The 25,361-nt window shown below is 46.0% G+C and overlaps 1 protein-coding gene across 2 annotated transcripts in view; it reads right to left on the bottom strand.

The window, feature by feature from the left end:
- The window catches only part of LOC146026370 (dimethylaniline monooxygenase [N-oxide-forming] 2-like), a 48,129-nt gene that overhangs the window by 11,165 nt on the left and 11,603 nt on the right, over positions 1–25,361 (bottom strand). For both annotated transcript variants that reach the window (XM_083156986.1, XM_083156987.1), the window contains exons 4-6: positions 23,928–24,090; positions 20,996–21,138; positions 18,049–18,248 (exon numbers count right to left, since the gene is read on the bottom strand). In XM_083156986.1, coding sequence (XP_083013112.1) covers positions 18,049–18,248; positions 20,996–21,138; positions 23,928–24,090 — 506 coding nt within the window. The remainder of the gene's footprint in view (positions 1–18,048; positions 18,249–20,995; positions 21,139–23,927; positions 24,091–25,361) is intronic.

Here is a 25,361-nt window from a genome sequence, read left to right as displayed (position 1 = left end):
ACCCCTTTACAATCCCGTTGGTCTCTTCTCCTGGAGCCTACGGTCTACCTCAGTGATTGACTATCATTAAGGGAGACTGTAAGCTCAAGGAGAAGAGACCTACAGGATTGTAAAGGGTCCCTAAAAGACCACCTGGACCCCAATTGGGAATCCCCCTATGGTGACACTGTGACCGTGACACTGTAGTGAAAATCCCATCAATTGAGTGCCCCCTGTAGGTGTAACAAACACCAATTATGCCCACAGTATCCATACCCCCACCTATAGATTTGTTTTACAACCCACCCCATCCAAACAATTATCACTTTGAATCAGAACTTATTTTTTAATCCTACTTTCATTTCTTGATTGTACTTATATGTACACTTACATTTTTTTCACGATTTATTGAGTAAATTGTACACTTTGTAACATGGCAATTCTTTTTCTCAGTCTTATTCTTCAACTTCTTAAACTCCAAACCTTATCAATGCATCCATTGATGATTGTGATGGCTGGATCAGTGGATTGGCCCGGCGGGTGTAGGGAAGAATTTGGCCCATTGCACCCATTCCCAGTGGTGCATTACAGTGGTGCGGATAGTGTGCGTCGCGTCATGACATCATGTGGCCAGGCCCGCGGACCTGCTCCCACACTCAGGGGCTGCCCCACTGTTTGGTAGAGATGCTCGGTGCATGTGCTTTACAGATCCCCAGACCTCAGAGACTGCTGCAGGCAGGTTCGGTGAGGGGAGTGGCAGTGGCAGGGAGCAGTGAATTTTTAATTAATGATGGCGCGGTAAGTAACGCCCACCCCGGACCCCACGCACTCAGTGCCTGTAATTACACACCCTAGAAACTGTACCATTGAAAGTATAGAAATTGAGGTGTGGACATGTCCCTTTCTGATTTTGTACCGATTTCTGACCCTCAGATGTTGGAGGATATGTCATACAGTAGGTCCTAAATCTCAGGAGTGGATGTGGAATTTATCAACACATACAAGTTTTCAACTCAGGAGCGTTGTGTTTCAAACAACAACACCACACCTGATTTCATTGCCATCATTGAGTATCAATGCAAACACATTCTAACATTATGGTGGAATCTATAACAAATTACAATCTTAGGTCTTTGTCACAGCATACTGTAAGATGACATTTTTCAGCATTTTTGGAAATAAAGAAACCCCAAGGTTTTCCCGGGCAATGCCGGGCGGGTCAGCTAGTATATATATATATATATATATATATATATATATATATATATATATATATATATATATATATATATATATATATACACACACATACATATAGCACTATCAGGGTCAAGAATGTTAATATAGACAGAGTCAGTGTTTGGTCAACATTTCAGGACTATTGGTCCTTTATCAAGACATAGCAGAGAACACTGAAAAAACAATATTTGCTGTGAAGGGCTCTAATGCTGATATGGAAGTGCGCAGTGAGTAACCTCTGGTACAAGGGATGTTAATAGCTAGGATATGAAATGGGGAGTGGGGAACTGTATATACTTAGCCCTCGATGTACAGGTCATTAAAGGAAGCAGAATAAGGGTAAGGTTTCATTAAGTCCCAAAGGATGTACAGTTTGTAGTGTGTATATTGTATATCCACTTAGCCTCACACTGGAGTAACAGCTTTCCTCTGTCACCACCCCTAATGCTGGGGGGAACCCAATCGACGATTTTGTACCTAATTGAAGAGAAATAGTGCTTGAAGTCATGGAAGTGTCTTGCCACCATTTGGTCGTATCCGTCTTTATTCCTTCTTGACCCTGAGTGCATTCACCAACATCGACATATCTACACCCACAACTAGGAGAGCACCGGGTCAATGTAAAAATGTCAGTTCCAAGTACATGTAGAACATTATTTGTCGGGTACTCGCACGGGGGCGTGAGTGAGGGAGGTTAGCGCCAGCTCTCCTGTCTACTATGGCCCCCTCCATGTCTCAGTACACGTGCAGTTGGTAAAATACAGCCCCAGCCTGGATACATTCCTATTAGAGCCTGGGTCTCCCTCCGGCTCCCCTGCCCGGCACTCAGACTGACCTTGTACAGGGAAATCTGTGTACAGCGGCAGCAGCTTGTGTTATCCTTCAGCGTCATCCTCCAGCAGACCCTGCCTGACCCCCGCCTGACCCCCGCTGGATTCTCCTTCCGGGTAGCAGGCACTGTAGACGGAGACTGAAGGACGCCAGCAGGAGCGTGTATACACGCTGTTCCACATGCCGGGTCCCTGATACTGGCTCTCCCTCCTGTGCCCTTTCCTTGACCTGCAGCTGACGGAGGACAGTAGCTGAGGTCCTGCGCCAGCAAGAGTGTGTATACACGCCGTTTCACACGCTGGGTCCCTGATACTGGCTCTCCCTCCTGTGCCCTCTCCTTGACCTGCAGCTGACGGAGGACAGTAGCTGAGGTCGTGCACTAGTGATTCACTGCTGGATCCCCTGCCGGGACATAATACAGGTCTCTGTGCCTGACTTCCCTGCCAGAGTCTCTGCTTTTCAAGAACAGGCTGAGGATGCTGCAGTACTCTGCTCAAACCTGAGCACCAAGTAAGAGGGGGCTGAGCGTATAAACAAAAAAACTGCGGTCCCTGCCACCCTTACGATGCACGCATAGCCACAGTCACAGACGCTACATCTCCTGGCCAGCAAAGTGAATCCCGGCCAGCAGGTTCGTGGAGGGCAGCAGTGCAGGAGGCCCAAGGACTTACACTTAAAAATCGGAGGAACCTCTACAATCAACAGGGGAAGCAGTGGATCCCGTCTGCAAGAGGCAGGTGCAGTATTGGAAACTCTTAAATAAAAGTCTGAAAGTACTGGGAAACCCAGATAGGACACTGTTGTACTCGCGGTTGTGATACTTCTGCACGGGGAATGCGGTAGGGGGTGTGGAACCTACTGAATCTATTGGGACTTGCCAGTCACCCCAGATACAGAAGAGCTAATACACTGCTGCTACCAGCCCAAAGATCCCTGACCCTCTTGTGAACACTTGGCTCATATCCCCCTGCCTAAAAGGCCTCAGCAGCCGGCACCCTGATCCTCCTGTGAACACGTAGCTCACATCCTCAATTTAAAAGGACTATGCCCTTGGCTTTATAGCAAAATTATAAAATCTTTACTATAAAAATCATCTCTGGCGTCTGTGAGAGCCTCATTGAGGATAATGGGCAAGACGGGGCAAAATACCGCAACAGCTCGTTTAGAGAAATATGCCAGAACACAGGGTAATGCAGCCTCCAACTCCCAGCCCAATACCCCACAAACAACTCCTTCTAAGGGGTCTGGTGATCCGCGCCCCACAGAGGTAACTCTCCAACAGGTGTTGGAGGCGGTTAACACCTGTGAATCCCGCCTGTTAGAGCAAATCAACAAAATCCAATCTGATATAACGCTGCTGAGATGGGACAATCAAAAAATCAGAGAAAGAGTCACGGAAGTTGAAAACCGGGTCTCCTCTCTTGAAGATGCAGTTACCCCGATACAGGAGCAAGTCAAAGTAATGTCGGGCCAGTTGGCCGACATGAGACTTAAAATGTCGGACATCGAGGGGCGACTCCGTCGGAACAACGTTAGATTTATTGGCCTGGAAGAACGAGCAGAGGGGGGCCACCCAGAGAAATTTCTGGAGGAATGGCTCATACAGGCCTTCGGCAGAGAAGCTTTCTCTCAGCAATTCGCAATAGAGAGAGCGCATCGAGTGCCGACCCGTCCTGCCCCTCCTGGGGGTCCCCCACGCACACTCATTGCTAAATTCCTGAATTACAAAGATCGAGACTGTTTGCTTCGTTTGATAAGGAATAAAGAAGATTTTGGCTACAACGGCAAAAAGATATCCGCCTTCCCAGACTTTCCGGCTGAAATACAGCGTGAAAGATTCAAATTCAGAGAGGTCAAAGCAAGGCTCAGAGAACTAGGCCTAAAGTACTCGATGCTTTACCCCTCCAAATTAAGAGTGGAAGCAAACGGGACCACTAAATTTTTCTTTTCTCCAGGTGATGTTGCCGGCTGGCTAGATGGATCCCATCCGGGAAAGAAACAACTGGCCAACCCCTAGCGTTATGCTAGGAATATCTTGTTGATAAGTGCCAATCAGGGTGGCCTGCTGGTGTGATAATAGCGGGTGGTCATGGCAATGCTAGGCCATTTGCTGGTGTTCTCTTTAATGGGTATTAATCATGTGAAAAGTCAGAAATGAGGTGTAATAACTGATAGGCTGGGAAGCTTCCAGGGGTTCCTTTTTCCTTTCTTTTGTCTTTCCTATGTCTTTTCTTCTCTTATTGCTAGAACCTCCGGGTCCCCCGCCGTTATGACAGCAATTTAGGCCATCGTCGGCCTGCATTGATTTTTAGCTGCATAAGGGGTTATAGCTGTGTGTAAAGTCAGTGTGGAGTTAGTAATAATTGCTATGCCGGGGGTAGGGGGGACGGGAAGAATGGGAGGGAAGGGGGAAAAAAAAAAAAAAATTAAAATCGGGTTATCCCCTGGAAGCAAGGTGTCCAATATGTTAGTAACAATTATTAAGCATGTTGACTCAAGTGGGGATCATAAGTTGGTAGTAATGACAATGTCAGGCTGTATGTAAGGGTGATTCCTTCATTTCTCACTCTCCCACTAAGAAAATCCAGCATTGATCTTCCAATATATACTATTCCAGCAGGACCGGAGGACACACAGGTTAGGTCAGGTATAAGTTAAATCAGACGCGACTGTGCGTGTAGGGGGGGAGGGGGGGTCACAATGTGAAAACTTACTCAAATCCATTTGGGGAACCACTGGAGAGTCGGCCACGCAAATGGTGGCCATTTATTAAGTGCTCTTAGGGACATGAGGGTAATGGGATGGGAATTAGGTACGCCAGGTGTTCCAGGTAGTACAGGGTGGGGGAGGGGGGGAGGGGTGTGTTTGTGTGTTGTGTGTATATGTTGTCTTTGTGGGAATTGCAAACCCAAAATCTTATCAAAAGTAGGGAACAGGGGGAGGAGGAAGAGAGGTAGATGTTACATTCCAAAAGGCGATGGTTAAATTCTTAACATGGAACGTTAGAGGACTTAACGATAAAGTGAAAAGATCGCTGGTCCTGAACCATTGTAAATCTCTAGAGGCCGACATTATATGTCTCCAAGAAACCCACCTATGCGGGGACAAATTGGCGGCCCTGAGACGGCCGTGGATTGGTACACTGGTACACGCTCCATTTACTTCCCTCGCTAGAGGGGTTTCAATCCTGGTAAGGAAGTCAGTGGTATTTGAAGGTCGAAATATCAAGATCGATCCCGGGGGAAGATACATATTTATGGATTGCAGTATAAATCATGTAGACATTACATTGATAAGTATATATATCCCTCCCCCGTTTTCCTTCGACGTTCTGAGGGCTGCAGTAGACTTTTCATTATCTTATCCAACAAACCATTTAATTTGCCTTGGAGACTTTAACAATGTAGTCTCCCCCCAGCTAGACAGATGGTCCAGGGCAAATAACGATACCAACAGGGGAGGGAGGAACTTTGCAGAGTTTTTGGAAGGTATTGGTTGGCTGGACCCATGGCGTATAAGATACCCGACCCTTATTCAGTTTTCGTGCTATTCAGCATCATACTGTGCATTTTCAAGACTAGATATGATTTTTGTCTCAGATACAGTAATTAATAAGGTAACACAAATTGGGTATATGGCCCGGGGCATATCAGACCACTCCCCCCTGGTAATGCAGCTGGACTTAGCTAAGGCTGAGGGATTCAGATACTGGAAGCTCCAGCCATTCTGGCTCTCCCAGATCAATCAGAACGAGATAGAACAAGAAGTGGCGGCCTTCTTCGAATTGAATGAGGGGTCGGCCACCACTTCTTGTGTCTGGGACACTTTTAAGGCTTTTTTGCGCGGTATACTCATTAAGAGGATTTCACACCTTAAGAGGCTCCATCGAGAGAAGGCTCGAAAGCTCGAGGAGAGCACGCTAGAACTAGAAAATGTATACCTGCAGAGTAAGCTAGAGTCAGACAAACAGGAGTGGCAAAATATGCAGGACAAATGGTTAGAATACCTTCAAGATGTTAACTGTCGTAGGCTTCAGTCTAGATCACATCAATGGTACTCTAAAGCCGATAAGGGGGGGAAATTGCTGGCTCTTTTATCTAAAGCTGACAAACCCTCTAATGTAATAGTTAAAATAGTAACGGAACAGGATAAAATTCTAACCACAACCCCTAAAATAGTGGACGAATTTGTTGCCCATTTTGGCAAGGTATACCAATCCTGCGGGACAGTGAGCGATGAGGAACTTGGCGAGTTCCTGGAGGGCTTAGATCTCCCTCATATTTCCCTAGAAGCTAAAGGTCTATTGGATAAGCCAATAGCACTTGAGGAAGTGGTAAATGTAATCAATTCCCTGCCGAAAGGAAAAGCCCCTGGTCTAGATGGCCTGCCGGGTGAGGTGTATCAAAAATTCACCAAGATTCTGGCCCCGCAAATAGTCACTTTATGTCAGGATATCTTGATGGATGATGAATTTCCTGCTTCAATGGCCCAAGCATCGTTGGTTTTTATACCAAAAAAGGGGAAAGACCCGATAAGGGTCGACTCCTATAGACCAATTTCTTTAGTATCATCAGATGCGAAGATCATCGCAAAAATTTTAGCGAACAGATTAAGTCAAGTCACTCAAGATATAATACACCCTGACCAATCAGGCTTCATGAGCGGAAAGTCTACATCCATCAACCTAAGACGGGTATTCACATATGTTCAACATTCTAATGCAAGAGGACGGAAAGCCGTGATAGCTTCATTCGACGCGAACAAAGCATTCGACTCCGTCGAGTGGAGCTATCTGTGGAATACTCTAAGGGCTTTCGGTTTTGGGAACGGCTTTATATACTGGTTGAAGTTATTGTATAGGAACCCTAGCGCCCGGATTTCTATTAATGGCTACACTTCCTCTCCCTTTCTTTTAAATAGAGGTACAAGGCAGGGTTGCCCGCTCTCCCCTTTAATCTTCGCAGTCGCGATTGAGCCACTTGCCTGCCTGTTGAGATCAAAGCTTTACGGCCAGGACCCGCTAACAGACTTGAGATATAACCTAGTTTCACTATATGCCGACGATTTGTTGGTGGGCCTGGCGGATCCTAAGCAAGATCTTCCCTCAGTAATAGACCAACTTAGCCTTTTTGGTACCCTTTCTGGGCTCACTGTTAACTGGGATAAATCCCACTTAATGATTCTGGGAAACGAGAGTCAGGCAGATCGGGAGGAATACGCCCCACTAGTCAGGGTACAGGGGTTTAAATATCTAGGAATAGTGATGTCCGGCAAGCCAGAAGAATACATTAAGGATAATATATATCCGGCTATTATCGAGGTCAGGACAAAATGCAAGATCTGGGCCAGACTCCCCCTCTCCGTAATGGGAAGGGTCAATCTGATCAAAATGGTCATCCTCCCCAAAATCCTTTACATACTCCAGCATTCCCCCACCTATATAAAGGATGAACAGTTTAGGAATTTAAATAGCATCTTATCATCTTTTATATGGGGTAATAAGCGCCCTAGGGTCAAGATAGCTACGCTATGGAGAAGCCGAGAAAATGGGGGGTTAGCCATGCCTAACTTTAAGAGGTACTACATGGCGGCCCAACTAGAACATTTGAGCTCATGGATACGGGCAGATGAATATACCCCAGATCTATTTAAATTGATAAAATGTGTAGACCCCCATATCACACCCCTCCAGACCCTGCTCCTGGGTAAAACCCAGAGAAAATACCCAGGAATTATTAATCAAGCTATAAAAATTTGGAACATGGCCTGTATAGTTGATAAATACGAGGGGACGGATCCCGATTCATCGTTTCTTCTCATTCCCACAGCTAGAGAGGTCTATAAACAGCAAGGAGGAAAATTATGGTCCCAACACGGGGTCAGCGCACTGGGTCATTTATATCACAACAATAGTTTTAAGTCCTTCGAGCAATTAGGGAGCGAGTACTCGCTCCCTAGAACAATGGCCCTTATTCTGATTGATGCGGATATTCCCGAATTCTTACGGTGCGGTCCGCACGCCACGGTGTGCTGCCGCGTGCTGCCATCGTCCGTAGAAACGCCCACGTGTCCTCCGCATTCGGACGGACTCACTCTTTAAGAACAGGGCGTGTTTACGGACGAAATACAAACCATACGTGTGCGGGTGAAACTCCGATTCTGCACGGTATTACAGAGTATGCACGGGAATCCCGCATCCAAACGGATGGCAAGCGGTGCTTCCGCACGGAAGCGGTGTATTTACGCCAAACTACAAACTATTATGTCTATTCTGCAATACATCACATGACCCACTTATTCAATTACCTATCCTCATACAAAAATGCCTGTTTGGAATTGGAATCAATTAGATGCCAATATATCCTTACAAGCATGCCTAACACATGCATTGCACACATTAACCCTTACAGCAATTGAAGTGCAATGGTTTGTATTAGACCCTGTGTAAAATATTATAAACAATCTACACATATACTGTTTAATGTGCAAATAAAACCAACAACTTTGACCTTGCATAAAACATTTATTGATTAGAAAATTTAACATTTAAATATAAAAGGAAAAAATAATAAATTATAACAGTAAATCTCGGAGGTCCTGTAGGTCGGCTATTAGGAGCCGCAAATGGTGGCCCATCCGCAGGAGGGCCCCACGAACCCCCTCATCTGCCGGTGTTGTGGCATCTGTGGGCATGTGAAAGGGGCAAAAATTAGTCATGATATTCATGCATACATTTCACATACTGCTACATAAATTGCAGAAATGCTAGGTGACATGTGTAATATATATATATATATATATATATATATATATATATATATATATATATATATATCTATATATATATATATATATATATATATATATATATATATATATATATATATATGTAGAGAGATAGAGACACACATAGATAAATAGATATGACACATACATATATACATACATACATGCAAACTTATTTACTACATACTGTGTTTTTGTCCCTCTACCCTTTACTCTGCAGAAGACATAACAGTCATAGTGTTTCTTCTCATTCACAACCCACCCATGACTAACCAATGACAAGCATGTCATGGCCTCCGTCAATAAGAACTTGTCACAATCTCCTCAGTCTAAGTTCAGTGATGGTTCGTGGCATGGGAGTTATGCAAATGTCAGGAATGCACAGTACACATCCTCCAAATCATAATTCAGTCTAAACCAACCTACAATTCTGTGAGGGCAAAAAAACAATCGGAACTACAGGGGGTGTTTAGGTAGAGGAGGCTCCAGGGACACTGGCAATTTGTGACTCCATTCCAAGGTAGGCCGGCCCATACTCCATTTATAGCATACATCATATAGTTTATAAATAACATTCAACAAAAAGATACATTCCACTATATGATGGGTCAGAATCGACGCTTGCAGCAGGTGAATTTAATCCACAAATGATACACTCATCCCTTTACTCCAGGATCCTGTTTAACTACAACGGTTATGTGGCAGTCAAAATGGAGCTCCAAGCCATCCCACAAACCTGTGTATTTCAGAGGTGTCCTGGATGAAAGGGATGCCTTGGACACCCCATCTAACCCGTACCTGTATCTGTAGCTACCCACTTTGGGTTCTGTATTAATAGTATTCTAACAAAATTTACCATCACCAGTGCTACATAACAAATACCAGTACAACTACTTCATGAATGATGCATTATGTATACATACCGATTTGTTGGGCCTCCGGCGCCTCACACGCCTCCTCCCCCTCGGATTCGGCCAACTCCGGGGCAACCGTGGCCTCCTCAGCCCCCTCCTCCGCCACCTCCTCCGCCACCATCAGCTCCTCCACCTCCTCCTCCGCCACCACCACCTCCTCCACCACCACCACCTCCTCCACCTCCTCCTCCGCCACCACCTCCTCCACCTCCTCCACCTCCTCCTCCGCCACCAACACCTCCTCCACCTCCTCCTCCGCCACCAACTCCTCTTCCACCTCCTCCACCACCACCTCCTCAGGCACCTCCTCCTCCTCCACCACCTCCTCCACCACATACTCCTCCTCCACCATCTCCTCCACCTCCTCCACCATCTCCTCCACCTCCTCCACCATCTGCTCCTCCTCCTCCTCCACTTGCTCCTCCTCCACCATCGGCGGCACCTCCTCATCAGGCTCTTGCCCCTCCTCCTCGGCCTGGCCTGCCTCGGCCTGTTCACGTGCCTGTCGTGCTCTGGCTCGTGCTGTGTGGAAGAAACCAAAATCATGGTCAATGTAGGGTCATTGGGGCACATGTATTAATCCATAACAAGACATACATGGAAGGGTGATAATGTTGGCAAACGATGTTTGAAAGTAGCTCCTTACTGTTAATGGACTCCAAAGTGTGACATTTAAGTTATTATGTGATTGTTAGTAATTTGTTCAATCATTACAACCCTGGCATTTATCAATGTTTAACACATATTAGATCTGGCACATTGTATGCATCAGAATCATGAATGCTATGTAATTACATATAAAAGGCACATGACTGCATGTTAACCAGGAAGAAGCACACATAACAGTCTAGGGACTTTTAAACCCATGGACACCCACTTATCATGAAACAATTGTTATAGTTTATATATGCTATGATGTCAGTGCGAAATTTCATAGCTAAAATACTCACAATCAGCTATCTCCCTCCTAATCTGGTGGAGAAGCTGGGGCTGGCGCCTGCGGAGGTCTGACCACCGCCTCTCTAGCTGGCCGATGGTCCTCCGCACCCGAGTGCGGGCGAAAATGCGGCGCCCTGCCGCAGCATAGGCCCGCCGCTTCTGGCCATTTGTTATGAACGGCCCTGCACGGCCCAGCCTTGTCTCCATGACGGAGACCAGAGCCCTCAGTTCCGCAGGCGAAAACGGCTCTGCCCTGCGTGTCTCCGCCATGTTAACAATGGCATCAATCAACCAATCATGTGGTGGCATTGGTTTATCACAGTTATTTCTGTTAATAACTTTATTGTTCATCTTGACATGAACAGCGTCTCTGCGCCAACACAAATGGTGACAAATTCGCATGCCTTCAAAACGGTAGTGCTGATGTATGGCAATGAACAAATCTGATATATATAAAACACAGTGTGTATGCACTTTGCAAATCCAATAACGCCTCGCTCCGCCAAGCAACGCGTGCTATAGCTTAGCAACGCATAGCTGTACTTAGCATTACTTACTCTATGCATCTATGTGTATGCGTACATTTATGTTTAAAAGACACATACACATACTTGCAGGTATCCTGAGTCCAGCATTATACACCAGCGCTGGCTGCCTGCCTGCCTGCCTGCCTGGCTGCCTGCCTGCCTGGCTGCCTGGCTGCCTGGCTGCTCCTTGAAATTTTTAAACATGTTCCTAAATTCCAATATCATATATATATATATATATATATATATATATATATATATATATCTGCAAACAAATCATACATCAACACAGAAAAAAGTCCCCACCACATTAGAGAATAAATCAATGTACTCACCAGACATCAGGGATAGTATCAACTACAATAATGAAGATATAACAAACACATAAGATCCCTTGCACAAGGTATAATAATGAGCACCTATATTGTACTTCCACCAAAACTAAGCACATATGATAAATATCTACAATTTCTTTGCCATTAGGAGGGCAGGCTGGCTAATTGTCGTTTTGTAAGACTGACAACTAACACACTGTACTTATTTGAAGGGGTGATTTTTACAACAATTGGTGTGTTCTGGTCAACTATATAAAATGTACCTGAAGAATCTTTGCGCCACAGAGTCCCGCAGCTGGTATCCCCTCCGGCATTCAGGGGCGCGGGATGGGCGCATGGGCGGATCTTGCGGCTCAGATGGAACCTCCCACTCATCAAAGGGTATCTCACGCCGCACAGCAATGTTATGGAAAAATACACACAGGCCCACGATCCTCGACACCATTTCAGGCGCATACTGTAAGTCCCCACCAGTGCGGTGGAGCACTCTAAATCGACCCTTTAAAAGGCCAATTGAGCGCTCCACCACTTGCCTGGTGGCAACATGCGCCCCATTGAATGCCTCCTGTGGGCCCGGTGCTGGGTAGCTGTACGGCGTAAGTAGCCAGGGCGTACATGGGTAACCGGAGTCACCCAGAACCCACGCATCACGGCCTTCCAGCTCTTGTAGTCTTTGCCATATCCCGGTTTGTCGGATGACATGAGAGTCATGGGCACTTCCGGGAAACTTCGAGTTGAAGGCGAGAATTTCCATGGATGGGCCACATACCACCATCACGTTCAGTGAGTGGAACAATTTGCGGTTCCTATATATCTTCTCACTTCGAGATGGAGGCACAAATGGTACATGGGTGCCATCCACAGCCCCTATCACATTAGGGAAGCCAGCAATTTGATGGAAGGCCTGCTGGCTTCTGCGCAGGGTCTCGGTGGCAAATGTCATGGCCATGAAGTGCCCCTTGCGCCTAAACATGGCTGACGTCACACGCCTCAGGATTCGTCAGAAGGCCGGCTGAGATATTCCAGCAAGTACTGCCACTACTTGTTGGAATGATCCTGAGGCGCAGAAATGCAACACCGCCAGCAGCTGTGTGTGAGGCGGAATTGCTGTCGTGATCCCGTGTAGAGGTTCCAGATCACTCTCAATTAACGAGAGCAGATCCAGAATGACATGTGGCGGTAACCGGTACCTAGTAAGTACCTCATCATCGGGCATACCAAACAGAGTCACCCGTGTGCGATAGATTCTAGCACGTCCTGGCCTCCTTGGGCGACGAGTGGGGAGAGCCGCAAGTGCCCTTAGCCTCCTTTCCATGAATGCCATCATTGCTTCAGCAACCTAGAAAGAAATGAACATAAATAATGATGCACCTATGCACATAATGGCCATATCCGACAACAAATAGATTTGTAGGCTTCAATACGTACAATAGATGGCCGCCCCGTCAAATAGCGAAGATCCATTTGACTCTATAATGATGTAACAATAATATGAACTCAATACACACCGTCCTAAACACACAGATGCTTACAACATCGAACTACTAAACACTACTTGAGTATCAAAGGTGTCTGCATTTGTTGCCGACATCATGTACTCTGACACATTTCACCTATTGCTGGGACATGTTGTCCTGCAATAGATGGACACACACAGGTTTAAGACCTGTGATTGAAATAGTGAACATGTGACATGTTGCTATAATGCTACAAACACTTTGCTGGCCCAACAATCTGTAGTCAGTGAGGCAATGGTGCATACATTCATACACTTACATTGTTAATGGATATCATATCTACAAGGACCATGGAAGAGCTTACCTTAGACCCTGACAAGTACAGATCTGGAGACAAATGATTCTAGCAGCAATTCACTATTTATAGGCCTCTCACATGTGTTGTCTATAACAGTAGTGATGAGTATTGCATGACTTGTGGCCTGGATTTTCTAAGGTATTGGGCTACTTTTAGATTGCAATCAAAATCAACAATACCACAGTAGTCATGAACCAAATGTCATGTCATGCTACCAAATAGCATGTATATTGTGCGATAGTCACAGGTGTATCCGAAGATTCTATGCAATGTTAGAATTGGTGACCAATATTTCATGTAGAAGTTTCGCCAGGTTTTACACAATGGAATTTCCGCAACGTATGCGGCGCGAAAAAACCACGCCGTACGCAGGCGGCCGTTATGCTCGAGCACGGAACGCAGCTGCCGCTGATGTACGCCAAACAGGATACACAAACAGTATATAAAGGTGTATTAGAATGTGACAAAGTTGCTGCTAACATGTCTGGATCCCAATCAGAGGTGGACCAAGAGTTGCAGCTACTTTTTGACAAGATGGACTCCAGCACCTCCTATGTGCCACTGCACATGCAGGCAGTGGGAAATGCTGAGGCTGCTGGCCCTTCTCCAGCAGGGCAACCTGCACCTGGCCCTTCTCCAGCAGGGCAACCTGCACCTGGCCCTTCTCCAGCAGGGCAACCTGCACCTGGCCCTTCGCCAGCAGGGCAACCTGCACCTGGCCCTTCTACAGCAGGGCAACCTGCAGCTGCCTCATATGCAGCCTCAGCAGAATCCTTTGGAACACAACCGGGGACTTCACAAGATACTACCATGGGCAGCACTTCAAGTACAGCGCCACGTGCCAGTGGGCGTGGGCATGGACGTGGCAAGGGGAAAAAGAGGCCAACAGAGGAACCAAGTTCCCGAAATAAGGCATATGAAGCACAGGAGCTTGCCATCCTGGTTCCGCGAGCACGTGATTGGATTGAGTGTCCACCGGAGAGGCTGACACACACACGCAGATGGAAGATTTGGGAAGACATAACGGCAGAGATTAATGAAGTGGCGCCACAAGTTCGTGAGGCGGAGCATGTCAAGAAGAGGCAAGTTGTTTTGTGATACATGTGCCCAGTAATAGACAAGTAATGTTTGAATTAATGCTCAGATGGATTTGGCAAATGGCCAGTGAGGTTGGTACGATACACAGACATGATTGCCATGTTATTTAGTTGAGAGTTAGAGTAGGGTGAGTGTGAATGTGTATTGTAACGGTTGATATCATAGTTGAATGTAATGTCATGTTTTTGACATGAAGCACATGTCGTAATATGTAGCACAGAGCAATGGCTGCAACATCAAACATCTGGAGTGACATGTATTAATATGTCAACTTACATTGCAGGTGGCACGACTTCAAAACCAACCTGAAGAGGAAGATGACCAAGCGGTGGGAACACAGCCAGAGATCTGGGGCCGGGCCCATGCCATCAGGGCTAGAGTTCACCCCCCTGGAGTTGATGGCCGAGAGCTGTGTAGCAGTTGAGGAGGTCAGGGGGGTAAGCACGATGGATAGCGAGGCCCCAGCTGAAGTGTTTGCGTCTTTTCTGGAAGGTAAATATTTGTCATGCCATAAGCTTGTGCAAGTAATTATCTTAGAATGTGTCCTAATTGTGTTTCTCATTTTCAACAGACACCCCACTGCTTGGTGAACAGTCTTCTCAGGAGGTGGAGGAGTCCGTGCCACCTGGCCCCAGTGGTAGCCGTGTGCAGCAGCAGCCATCGGCCCAAGCCGATTATGCCAGCTTGGCCCAGATGCTTGGGGACATTAACCAGCATGGAGAGTTGGCATCAGAACAGATGCGTAGGACCGAGGAGATCATGGCGAGCTTGGTCAGCACCCAGCAGTCCATCGCTGGGAGCATGCAGTCCATGGCTGAGGCGCATCAGGCCATGGTTCAGGCGCATCAGGCCATGGCTGCAAGTGCTCAGGTGCTGGCCGAGCAAGCCACGCGTCAAAATGATCTCCTCCTCCACCATAATGAGCTTATGGTGGAGCTAGTTAACAGCAATAGGGTCCTAATGTCATCTGTTTCTGGTGCATTACCACCTGCAACACTCCCTGCTGGCAGGAGGGGTAGACCATCCACCCCCTCACCAGCATCTGCTCCACCTGCCCCAGCATCTGGCCGTGGCCGAAGAGCTGCTGCACAGGCCAAGGAGCCTACCAAGGGCAAACGTGCTCGCAAATGAACTTGTGGCTGCATTAATCTCCACCGTTATGTGGTCCCAACTCTTTCATTGTGCTGTGTGTGTCAGCTTCTTGTGTCCAATCACGTGCTGAGGGTAACCAGATGAGCCCTTGCTTCATATGTCATTTTTGGTTCCCCTGTTGCCCTCTTTTGCCTGCCATTACTGTCAGCTGTACTTGAAGTGATGTTGCTAAGTCCCCGGTTGTGTTCCAAATGATTCTGCTGTGGCTATGAATGTGTGCAATTATATTTATTTTGGATTATAAGTTATTTTGGTACATTCCTGCCATGGTTTTTGGTATTATTTTTTTGTTTTTGTTTTTAATTGCTTCACAGTTTCATTGTGTGTGAAATGTCTTTAAATAAATTTCTTTACTTTATCAAAATTGTGTGGTTTAATTAGTACATGTAGAATACACATGTGTATTGATAGGATTAATATTCAGTGATGTCCATTCTTAGCAGTTTAAAAGTGTGGGACAAGTACAGCATATGTGTGTGTTTAGTAAAGGTTCCTTGAAGCAGCAATGGTTTCAATTAAAGCACTGACAAGCGGCCTATTAGTGAGTAATGAGTAAAGGAGTCGATTGTATTGGGTTCAGGTGTTAAAGCTTGTAGTCATTAGGCGTTCCGTTCGGCTACCGCAAGACCGAGTGGTTTCCGCAAAGCAATACTTGACTTATGGACACCGCACATTTCTATCGGTTTTGGTCGCGTGCATTCGGAGTGCTATCCGAATGTACGCCCCCCAACATAAGTGTACTCCCCCGTGTCCGCCCATGTTTCCTCCCAGTTTTTCCCACTTTGAATCTACGCCCATGTCTCATTCCGCATGACGCCCATAATACGCCCATATTTCAAGACTGATTGCGGGGCACAGTTTTGTACGGGATTTGCACGAACAGGTACGGAGTCAATGCGTGGCACATGCGCGTGGCGTTCTCCACGCATGCGCAGACGCCGTAAAGACGCTATCCGAAAGTATGCGGAAAAATACGCATCAATCAGAATAAGGGACAATGTTCTGGAGATTCCTGCAGCTGAGAAATGCTATCACACAGTGGGGCAGAGGGAGGGCGGGCTGGTTGCAAGACGCTCCGGTCAAACTTTTCCTGAAAACCCTGTCCTCGAGAAAACGGGTCTCTAAAATCTATAAATTCTTGTCCGCATTCGAACGGGAAGAGGGGCTACAGCAGCTCAGACAGAAATGGGTACAGGACCTCCCATCCCTTACTGATAGCCAGTGGCAGAGGGCCCTAGCTACACCAAAAGGCGCAACAAATTCGATCCGTGTCCAACAAGTTCAATTTAACGTTCTTCATAGGACATATATTACACCGGTTAGACTACAGAAAATGTCAGGCTCAGCCTCAGGCAGGTGCCCGAGGTGTGGCGAATCGGGGGCCTCCTTCTGGCATATGCTATGGGCCTGCAATACATTAGTACATTACTGGGACAAAATACGGCTAGTATTGGTGGATATGGGATCACCACGAGACATCCTTACGGTCAAAAACATGGTATTGGGGATCTGGCAAGAAGAGCACATTTCTAGAGAGCTATGCTCCCTTCTACTAAACCTCACGGCCTCGGCCAAGTTGATAATAGCACGGCACTGGATGGCACAATTGGGCCCGGCATTTCTAGAATGGACCAATTTAGTCAACACGATATATGAGCACGAAAAATTTCACTATGCCTCCATCGGGGGCCTAACTAAGTTTCACGCAATCTGGAACCCATGGTATTATTCCAAGTGGTATAAATTTGTAGGCTAGCAGGTAGAGCTACCCGGAGCCACACGGTCACAAAAAAGAAAGAAAAAAGGGGGAAAAAATAAATAAATAATAAAAAATAATAATAATAAAAAAAAAAAAAAAAAATCTAGTCAAAATATTTTTGTCTTTTACACGAAAGGTATCCGACCCAACACAAAGCTCTTTAGCTATTTTTTTTGTTTTCTACTTTGGACACAATCACATATAATATTTCTTACTTGCGTCATGAGACGTCACAATATAAAATTGTAAAAAAGCTAGACCCCTTACCTGTAATGTTCAAGACAATCACAAGTCATTTTCTAACATGGGCGGTACCACTACGGCATGTAGTGGAGTTCTCCTGGGCGACTCTAATCTTCTTCCCCCTATTCCACCCCAACCCCTAGGGACCGTAAGAAGCAGTCCCCCCAGACCGGGGAAATGATCGTGGTTACAAACTATATGGTTTGCAAAGTGTCGTATACGTATTGTATGTATTGTATGTGTTTTTCTATGTGTGTACTTTTTAAAATGTATAATATGTGTATTATCTCTGATGAAAAAGTTAAATAAAGACTCAAATAATAAAAAAAAAGAACATTATTTGTCATTTGCTGCAAAGTGTTATCACAGTACCTTACTTTGGGTGGAAAAATAAATTGTCACTAAACTAAGCCTACCCCAGCACTGATTACCTGTCACGGGGCTGAAGTCCATAGTTGGCATGATCAAACCACCCATTCATTTTCTTCTCCGTCAGCCATAGGACAACAGATGATGGAAGTGTGTTCCTGATCCAGTTCTGAAACCGTGTATCAAAGCAGATATCCCATGGATACCCTTGTTCAAATACACGGCTCATGACCCACGATCCTCTACGTGTGCTGAGATATACCTAAACAAAAAAATGTAGATTATAGACATATTTAAGATGTAAAAGTCATAGGATCCCAGCACCTATTAAAAACTAAAAAAGTAAAATGTTATTGCAAAGGACACCTTCAATAAAAACTAAAAAGTAAACAACAGTCTACCAAGAAGCACTGCTTATTTGGACTGACAGCTGGGTTGGACTGGCCCACAGGGGAAATCCCCGGTGGGTCCCACTATCTGGGGGCCCTTCTCATTGTCTAGGGATCTTACAGCCAGTGCAGTTGAATTATACATGTTATCTCATAGTGCACATGACTATTGTGTATTCTCTACAGTGCATTGCAGTTATTAATCTGGTAAATCATCATGCATGGACTAGCAAACCTCTGCAGCAGCTGGCCACACCCCTAAACATAAGCCCCTACCACTATATTCCCCAGTGGGCCTTTCCTGCCCCAGTCCGACACTGACTGACAGCAATTTTTTCAAAACATAAAATTAATTTTTTTATCACAAACACATATGACCATATGTATACAAAATACACAATTATAAATCAATTAAAAAGTCCCAAATGTTGGCTGCTGTGTAACGTCCCTCTTATAGGTCAGTGGCAGCAACAATTAGTAGTTATAACCATTGAATCCGGATTAGTAGTTAGTCGCTGTCAGCCTGTCTCAAATGCTTATATTGGTATTAACTGCACAAAGCATTAACCACATTCAATATTATTATTGTATTAATTTAGCCTCAAAAGTTAATAATAAGTTTTTGTTCTTCGTGCCATTCAAATGAATACAGGTTGAGTGTCCCTTATCCAGATATCCCAAAATCAAAATATTCCGAAAACCGGGATACTCAACCTGAAATCTCTTTTCAATAATACTGTATTAATGATTTTAAATACAATGAGGTACCACTTGATATAGCCTGTTGCAATAAATAGTTTTTTTCTTGCTCTCTATGGGCCTGATTCAAACTTGTTAGACAAACTGCAATTTTTGCAGATGGACAAAACCATGCTACACTGCAGGTGGGGCAGATGTAACCTGTGCGAGAGAATTAGATTTGGGTGAGTTATTTTGTTTCTTTGTAGGGTAAATACTGGTTGCTTTAGTCTTACACTGCAGTTTAGATTTCAGTTTCAACATACCCCACCCAAATGTAACTCTAGCCTACACATGTTACATCTGCCCCACCTGCAGTGCAACATTGTTTTGTCCATCTGCAAATATTGCAGCCTTGCTAACAGACCTGAATCAGGCCCTATGTGTCAGCAGCTTCAATAATGATTTGGTATATAAAGAAAAAGAGAGAGCATTTGTAGTGAACTATGGGCCCGATTCAGACCTCGCTAGGCTGCGTATATTCGCTCCCAAACGATCAGGTAAATGCTGCCCTGACAAATGCATGCCCCCACCCCGCCGCCGCATGAATTCCCTGTGCTACCATGCATGCAGAGGAAAAATAAAACACAGAAGCTAATATACAGAAAGGGGCATACTGTGCCTACTCTTTCGTAGACAATACATAGAATCTAGTATATGGAAGGACTATACTGTATCTACTCATTCATAGACAATACATAGAATCTGAAGTTAAGAGGAGAGAAAGTTGTTGGAGAGACAGATGTGGGATAAAGGGCACTTACTGTAAACATTTTGTGTAAGTTGGACTACTGCTGTGGGCAAAATGTGTATAAGCAATACTACTGTGGGCTTTATGGGTAAGCAACACTACTGTGTTTCTTAGATGTCTAAGGACTACAACTGTGTAGCGTAATTGGAATAAGGGCTGTCATAATGTGAATAAGGGACAATACTATGTGTCATAATGTGAATAAGGGACAATACTATGTGGTGTTATATAAATTAGTGTTGTGGCATAATTTGAATTGGGAATACTATTATGTGACCACACCTCTCCCTTGTGCGAACACTGTCTCTTTATAAAATATAGGAGTTAGGGTGAAAATTGTGTAGTTTGCAGATGGTTCTGAAACCCCTGGCATTGGTCCGAGCCCTGCCTAATTTGCCTAATTTGGGGGAGGGAGGATGTTTGTGGCAGGGGAAATGAGATCCATCGCCTCTCCTACTAGCTAGTACAGAAGGGGTATACTGTACCTACTTATTTATAGACAATACATAGAGCTAGTACAGAAGGGGTATACTGTACCTACTTATTTATAGACAATACATAGAGCTAGTACAGAAGGGGTATACTGTACCTACTCATTCATAGACAATACATATAAGCTGGTACAGAAGGAGTATACTATAATTACTCATTCATAGAAAATATATAGAAGCTAGTACAGGAGGGGTATACTGTACCTACGCTTTTACAGACAATACATAGAAGCTAGTATTGAAGGGGTATACTGTACCTACTCATTCATAGACAATACATAGGAGCTACAGTAGTACAGAATGGGTATACTATACCTACTCATTCATAGACAATACATAGAAGCTAATAAAGAAGGGGTATACTGTACTGACTCATTCATAGACAATACATAGAAGCTAGTACAAAAGGATTATACTATACCTACTCATTCATAGACAATACATAGAAGCTAGTACAGAAGGGGTATACTGTACTTACTCATTCATAGACAATACATAGGAGCTAGTACAGAAGGGGTATACTATACCTACTGATTCATAGACAATACATAGAAGCTAGTACAGAAGGGGTATACTGTACCTACTTATTCATACTTTTCTACTAATTCATACTTATTATTCCTACTTATTCCTGTTATACCTGAGCTGCCGTACGACTAAGCTCTACAGCAATATCTGTTCCCGAGTTTCCCATTCCAATAACAACAACTCGTTTTCCTTTAAATCCTTCAGACGATTTATATTCCCGGCTATGAAAGTAACGGCCTTTAAATGTTTTTATGCCTGAAAGTAAACAAAGTATGAGGTGTTAAGGAGAAACATATTTATTTTAGACAAGTTGGGCGGGATGCTTTAAGGCAAAAATGCCGTAAAAACCCAGCTAACGGGGTTGTTACTGCATTTTTGTATGCACTAAAAGGTTACTACTGGCGATATTCCATAGAAGCCTATAGGCTTCTCTTAATGACCCCTGCTGCCCGGCACTGGACGCGCCGCCCCCCCCCCCCCCCCCCCCCCATCAATGTCTGTCAGGAGGAGGCTGTGCTGTCCGGACCAGTGACCTCCTCCTCCCTAGCACCATACTTCTCCTTCCAGGTGCGTAGTGGAGGAGGAGGAGAGCCCTGAAAGCAGTAGGGCACAGTAGGAGGGAGGAGAGCTGCTGGAGACCTGCTGTCAGGGCCGTTTCTAGACAATTTAGCTCCCAGGGCGAAGAAATAAAAATGCGCCCCCCCCCCCCCAATACATAGCATGGTATTATAGTAATTTCGCGCGCCGAAGGCGCGCGCCGAAATAGGGGGTGTGGCTTGATATTAAAAGGGGTGTGGCTTAATGTAAGGCGTGGTCTAGCAGGAAAACAATTACCTTATATCACACTTTTGCAACCTGCAAGACCAGACATTGGTTGCTGCAGGAATTGTTATTGTCCTCCCGCACTTAAGTTGGCTGGCTGAAGGCCACACAATGACCTAGTACGCCTCACAATGACCGGCTACTTAAATCATTATACACTATTTATCTGTGATGCCAATTACACATTACGCCGTACACTGTGATGACGATTACATATTACGCCGCACACCGTGATGACAATTACACATTACACCGCACACCAAGATGCCCATTAGACCACACACTGTGATGGCAATTACACAATACTCCCCACATCGTAATGCCCATTACACATTATGCCCCATGTGCCGCTGCCGCACAACCGATGCTGTTTACTAATATGCCCCCACAGTGCCAGATATGCCCCCACAGCGCCACAAATATATACCCCACAGTGCCACATATATGCCCCCACAGTGCCACACATATGCCCCCACAGTGACACAAATATATGCCCCCACAGTGACACAAATATATGCCCCCACAGTCCCACAAATATATGCCCCCACAGTGCCACACATATGCCCCCAGTGCCACAAATATATGCCCCCACAGTGCCACAATTATGCCCCACAGTGCCACACATATGCCCCACAGTGCCACACATATGCCCCACAGTGCCACAGATATATGCCCCCAGTGCCACAGATATATGCCCCCAGTGCCACAGATATATGCCCCCAGTGCCACAGATATATGCCCCCCAGTGCCACAGATATATGCCCCCCAGTGTCACAATCATATGCCCCCAGTGCCACAGATATATGCCCCCAGTGCCACAGATATATGCCCCCAGTGCCACAGATATATGCCCCCCAGTGCCACAGATATATGCCCCACAGTGTCACAAACATATGCCCCCAGTGCCACAGATATATGCCCCCAGTGCCACAGATATATGCCCCCAGTGCCACAGATATATGCCCCCCAGTGCCACAGATATATGCCCCCCAGTGTCACAAACATATGCCCCCAGTAACAAACTTACTTGGAGAGGGGAGGGGAGCGCATCGTGCTTCTCTCCTATCCCGCGCCCGAGCTCCTATTGGCTGACAGCGGCAGCCCAGTGACGTGGGCGAGGGGACGGAGAAACGCACGATGCGTTCCCCTCCCCTCTCCAGCGTGGAGTCGGGCGGCCGGGGAGACAGCGGCAGCGGCTGCGGCTGCGGCTGCGGCTGCGGGCGGGGGGGTTAGACTGCCGGGCGCCCTGGCTGTTTCAGAGGCGGACAAGCCGTGCGGCGCCCCGGGCTGCTGCACGGCTTGTCCGCCTCTAGAAACGGCCCTGCCTGCTGTCACATAGCTGGCTGCTTCACAAAGGGCAGCCTTTAACGCAAGTGCTGCCCTTTGTGATAATAATTGCATATCATCATGCATATGCGATAATTATCGATGCGGTAGCCAGTGATGTGCGGCAAAGTGGAGAGGCAGATGTTAGTGCATCCCCCCCCTTTGTCTTTTATCTATAACAATCAATTAGCTAATTTTTTTTGTATGTAAACATAAAACTTTAAACAAACAATAATTAAGGAGTATATAATGGCTGGCTGCATAATCAGACCTGACACAAGGACTTATGAACATAATGTTATAGTGTTTCCACCCATTCATTATTAACATAATGTGATAGTGTTTCCACCCATTCATTATTAACATAATGTGATAAATGTTTATAATACATGGAGCTTTGATGGGAAAAGTTCGCCCTTTCAGCTATGGGCCCCATAGAAGCTGCAGTGCCTTCACCTATGGTAGTTTCTTCCTTGGCAGGACTCCATAGACAAAGTTGAAAAATTGTAAGCAGGAGCAGGTGCACTGCAGAGCTCCATTGGAAGAGCAGCAGTCACTCTTGGATCCTGCTGTAAACCACACAGGTGCTGCTGTCATGCAGGTGCCCCTTCAGGGCTTGGAGCCCAGAGGCAGGTGACTCCATTGCCTCTGGGAGTTATGCCCCTGCTGGAGTGTCAGGGGACTAAGTATTGCTACCCAGCCGTGCATAGATCATGCTCTGATATCTATTCAGAGTTTCAAAGTTCTATTCCAAATTTAGCTCTGTTGTCCTGCAATGCTGTTTCTGCTGCTGTTTAGCAGTGATCATGAATTTCATTGTCATTGAACAGAGCATTTAAATTAAAAAGAAAAATACTGATGTTTCTACGGCATTACTATATGCTATCAGTACTCACCAGGAAAGCTTTCTAGTGGATAATATGGATCTGAATGGTGGCCACTGCCAATAATAACAGCATCAAACGTGGTTGTCTCTTGCGTTCCATTTTTCTCTGTGGTAACTATCCACTGTCCAGTACTAGAGAAATTGGGATGCTTCTTTACACTGTATACAAAAGTCTAAAAGATACACAAGACATGTTATTAATATAGTCACGCAGCACACATACCATACATGGTATCAGCCTTCAAATACACTTTGGGCATTTCTTAAACCTGTGTGATGTTTTCATCTTAGGGCCATTCGGGGGCTGTAGCACCTGTGCTATCTTGTGCAAAGTGCAGATTATTGGTGCTTTGTGTATGCACAGAACTCATTCTGCGATGCTGGATGTATGACGGTAGCAGACTGTCAATGACTGACAGTCTGCTGCTATTTGGGGGGTAGGGAGGGGGGGAGGGGTGACAGCCTCCGCACCCCCAAGGAAGCAGCAGTGATAATACATACAACCGCACCCCCCTTGTGACTAATGCATGTGATTGATCCATATACAGTATTTAGACTCAAGTGTTTTTTTAAAAAGGGTGTGGCTTCACAGGACAGGGGTGGGGCTAAGCATCCCAACCCCCATTTCCTTACTCAAGGGTTCCATGAGGTGATGGGCATTGCCAGAAACTGGCTTGTCTGAAGAGCCAGTCATCTTCCAATTACAGCTGCTTTATGGGTTTAAAAGGCTCAGATCATTCAGACCTACAGTAGGCACCCTCACAAGTGTGGACCTTGTTCCTGCCCTCCCCAGAAGGATGTACCAGCATCAGTCGCTTCCAGCCTGGTGCAGCCTATACAGATGGGGCAGGTCCAGTCTTGGCAGGGGATGGCGATGGCGATGCCAGCCGCCATCCCCCGCCAGCGCCATATCCATAGTGAGAAGGGGACACGCGCGCACGAGAGGCACACGCGTCCCCTTCCAACGGCACTTCCAGCCGCTCCCCCTGGTCACCGCCGCCTGCCCGCACCCCCCTAACCCTGTCTGTCTCCCTGAGGCGGAGACGGACAGGGTTCCCGTCGCCCCACCGACGGAGATTGAGACGCGCATACGCGTGAGACGCACGCGCATTTCAGTCAGATGGCAGGCCAGGCTGCTGGCGGATCGCCAGCATTGACGTTCTGGCGATTCACCAGCAAGGAAGAGGCCTGCCCCATCTGTATGTTCCAGCCCATGTCATTAACATCACCCATTTCCAGCCGAGTGCAACCTATCCAGTTCCAATCCTGTTTCCACAGCATCCACAGAATCATCGGAATTCAGCCTGGTCTGCAAACATCAGCTGATCCAGTTTCAGCCCGGTTCAGCAACACAAGCCAGTTTCACCACAGTGGCATCTTACTGGGTTTAGCCCCGGTCCAGTAACTTCATCTGGTTCCAGCCTGGTGCAGAATATCCGGACCC

Source organism: Crinia signifera, chromosome 8 (assembly GCF_055691185.1).
Source record: "Crinia signifera chromosome 8, ASM5569118v1, whole genome shotgun sequence".
Classification (NCBI taxonomy): domain Eukaryota; kingdom Metazoa; phylum Chordata; class Amphibia; order Anura; family Myobatrachidae; genus Crinia; species Crinia signifera.
Note: the sequence above shows the minus strand (reverse complement) of the source record. Positions and strands in the feature narration are given on the sequence as shown.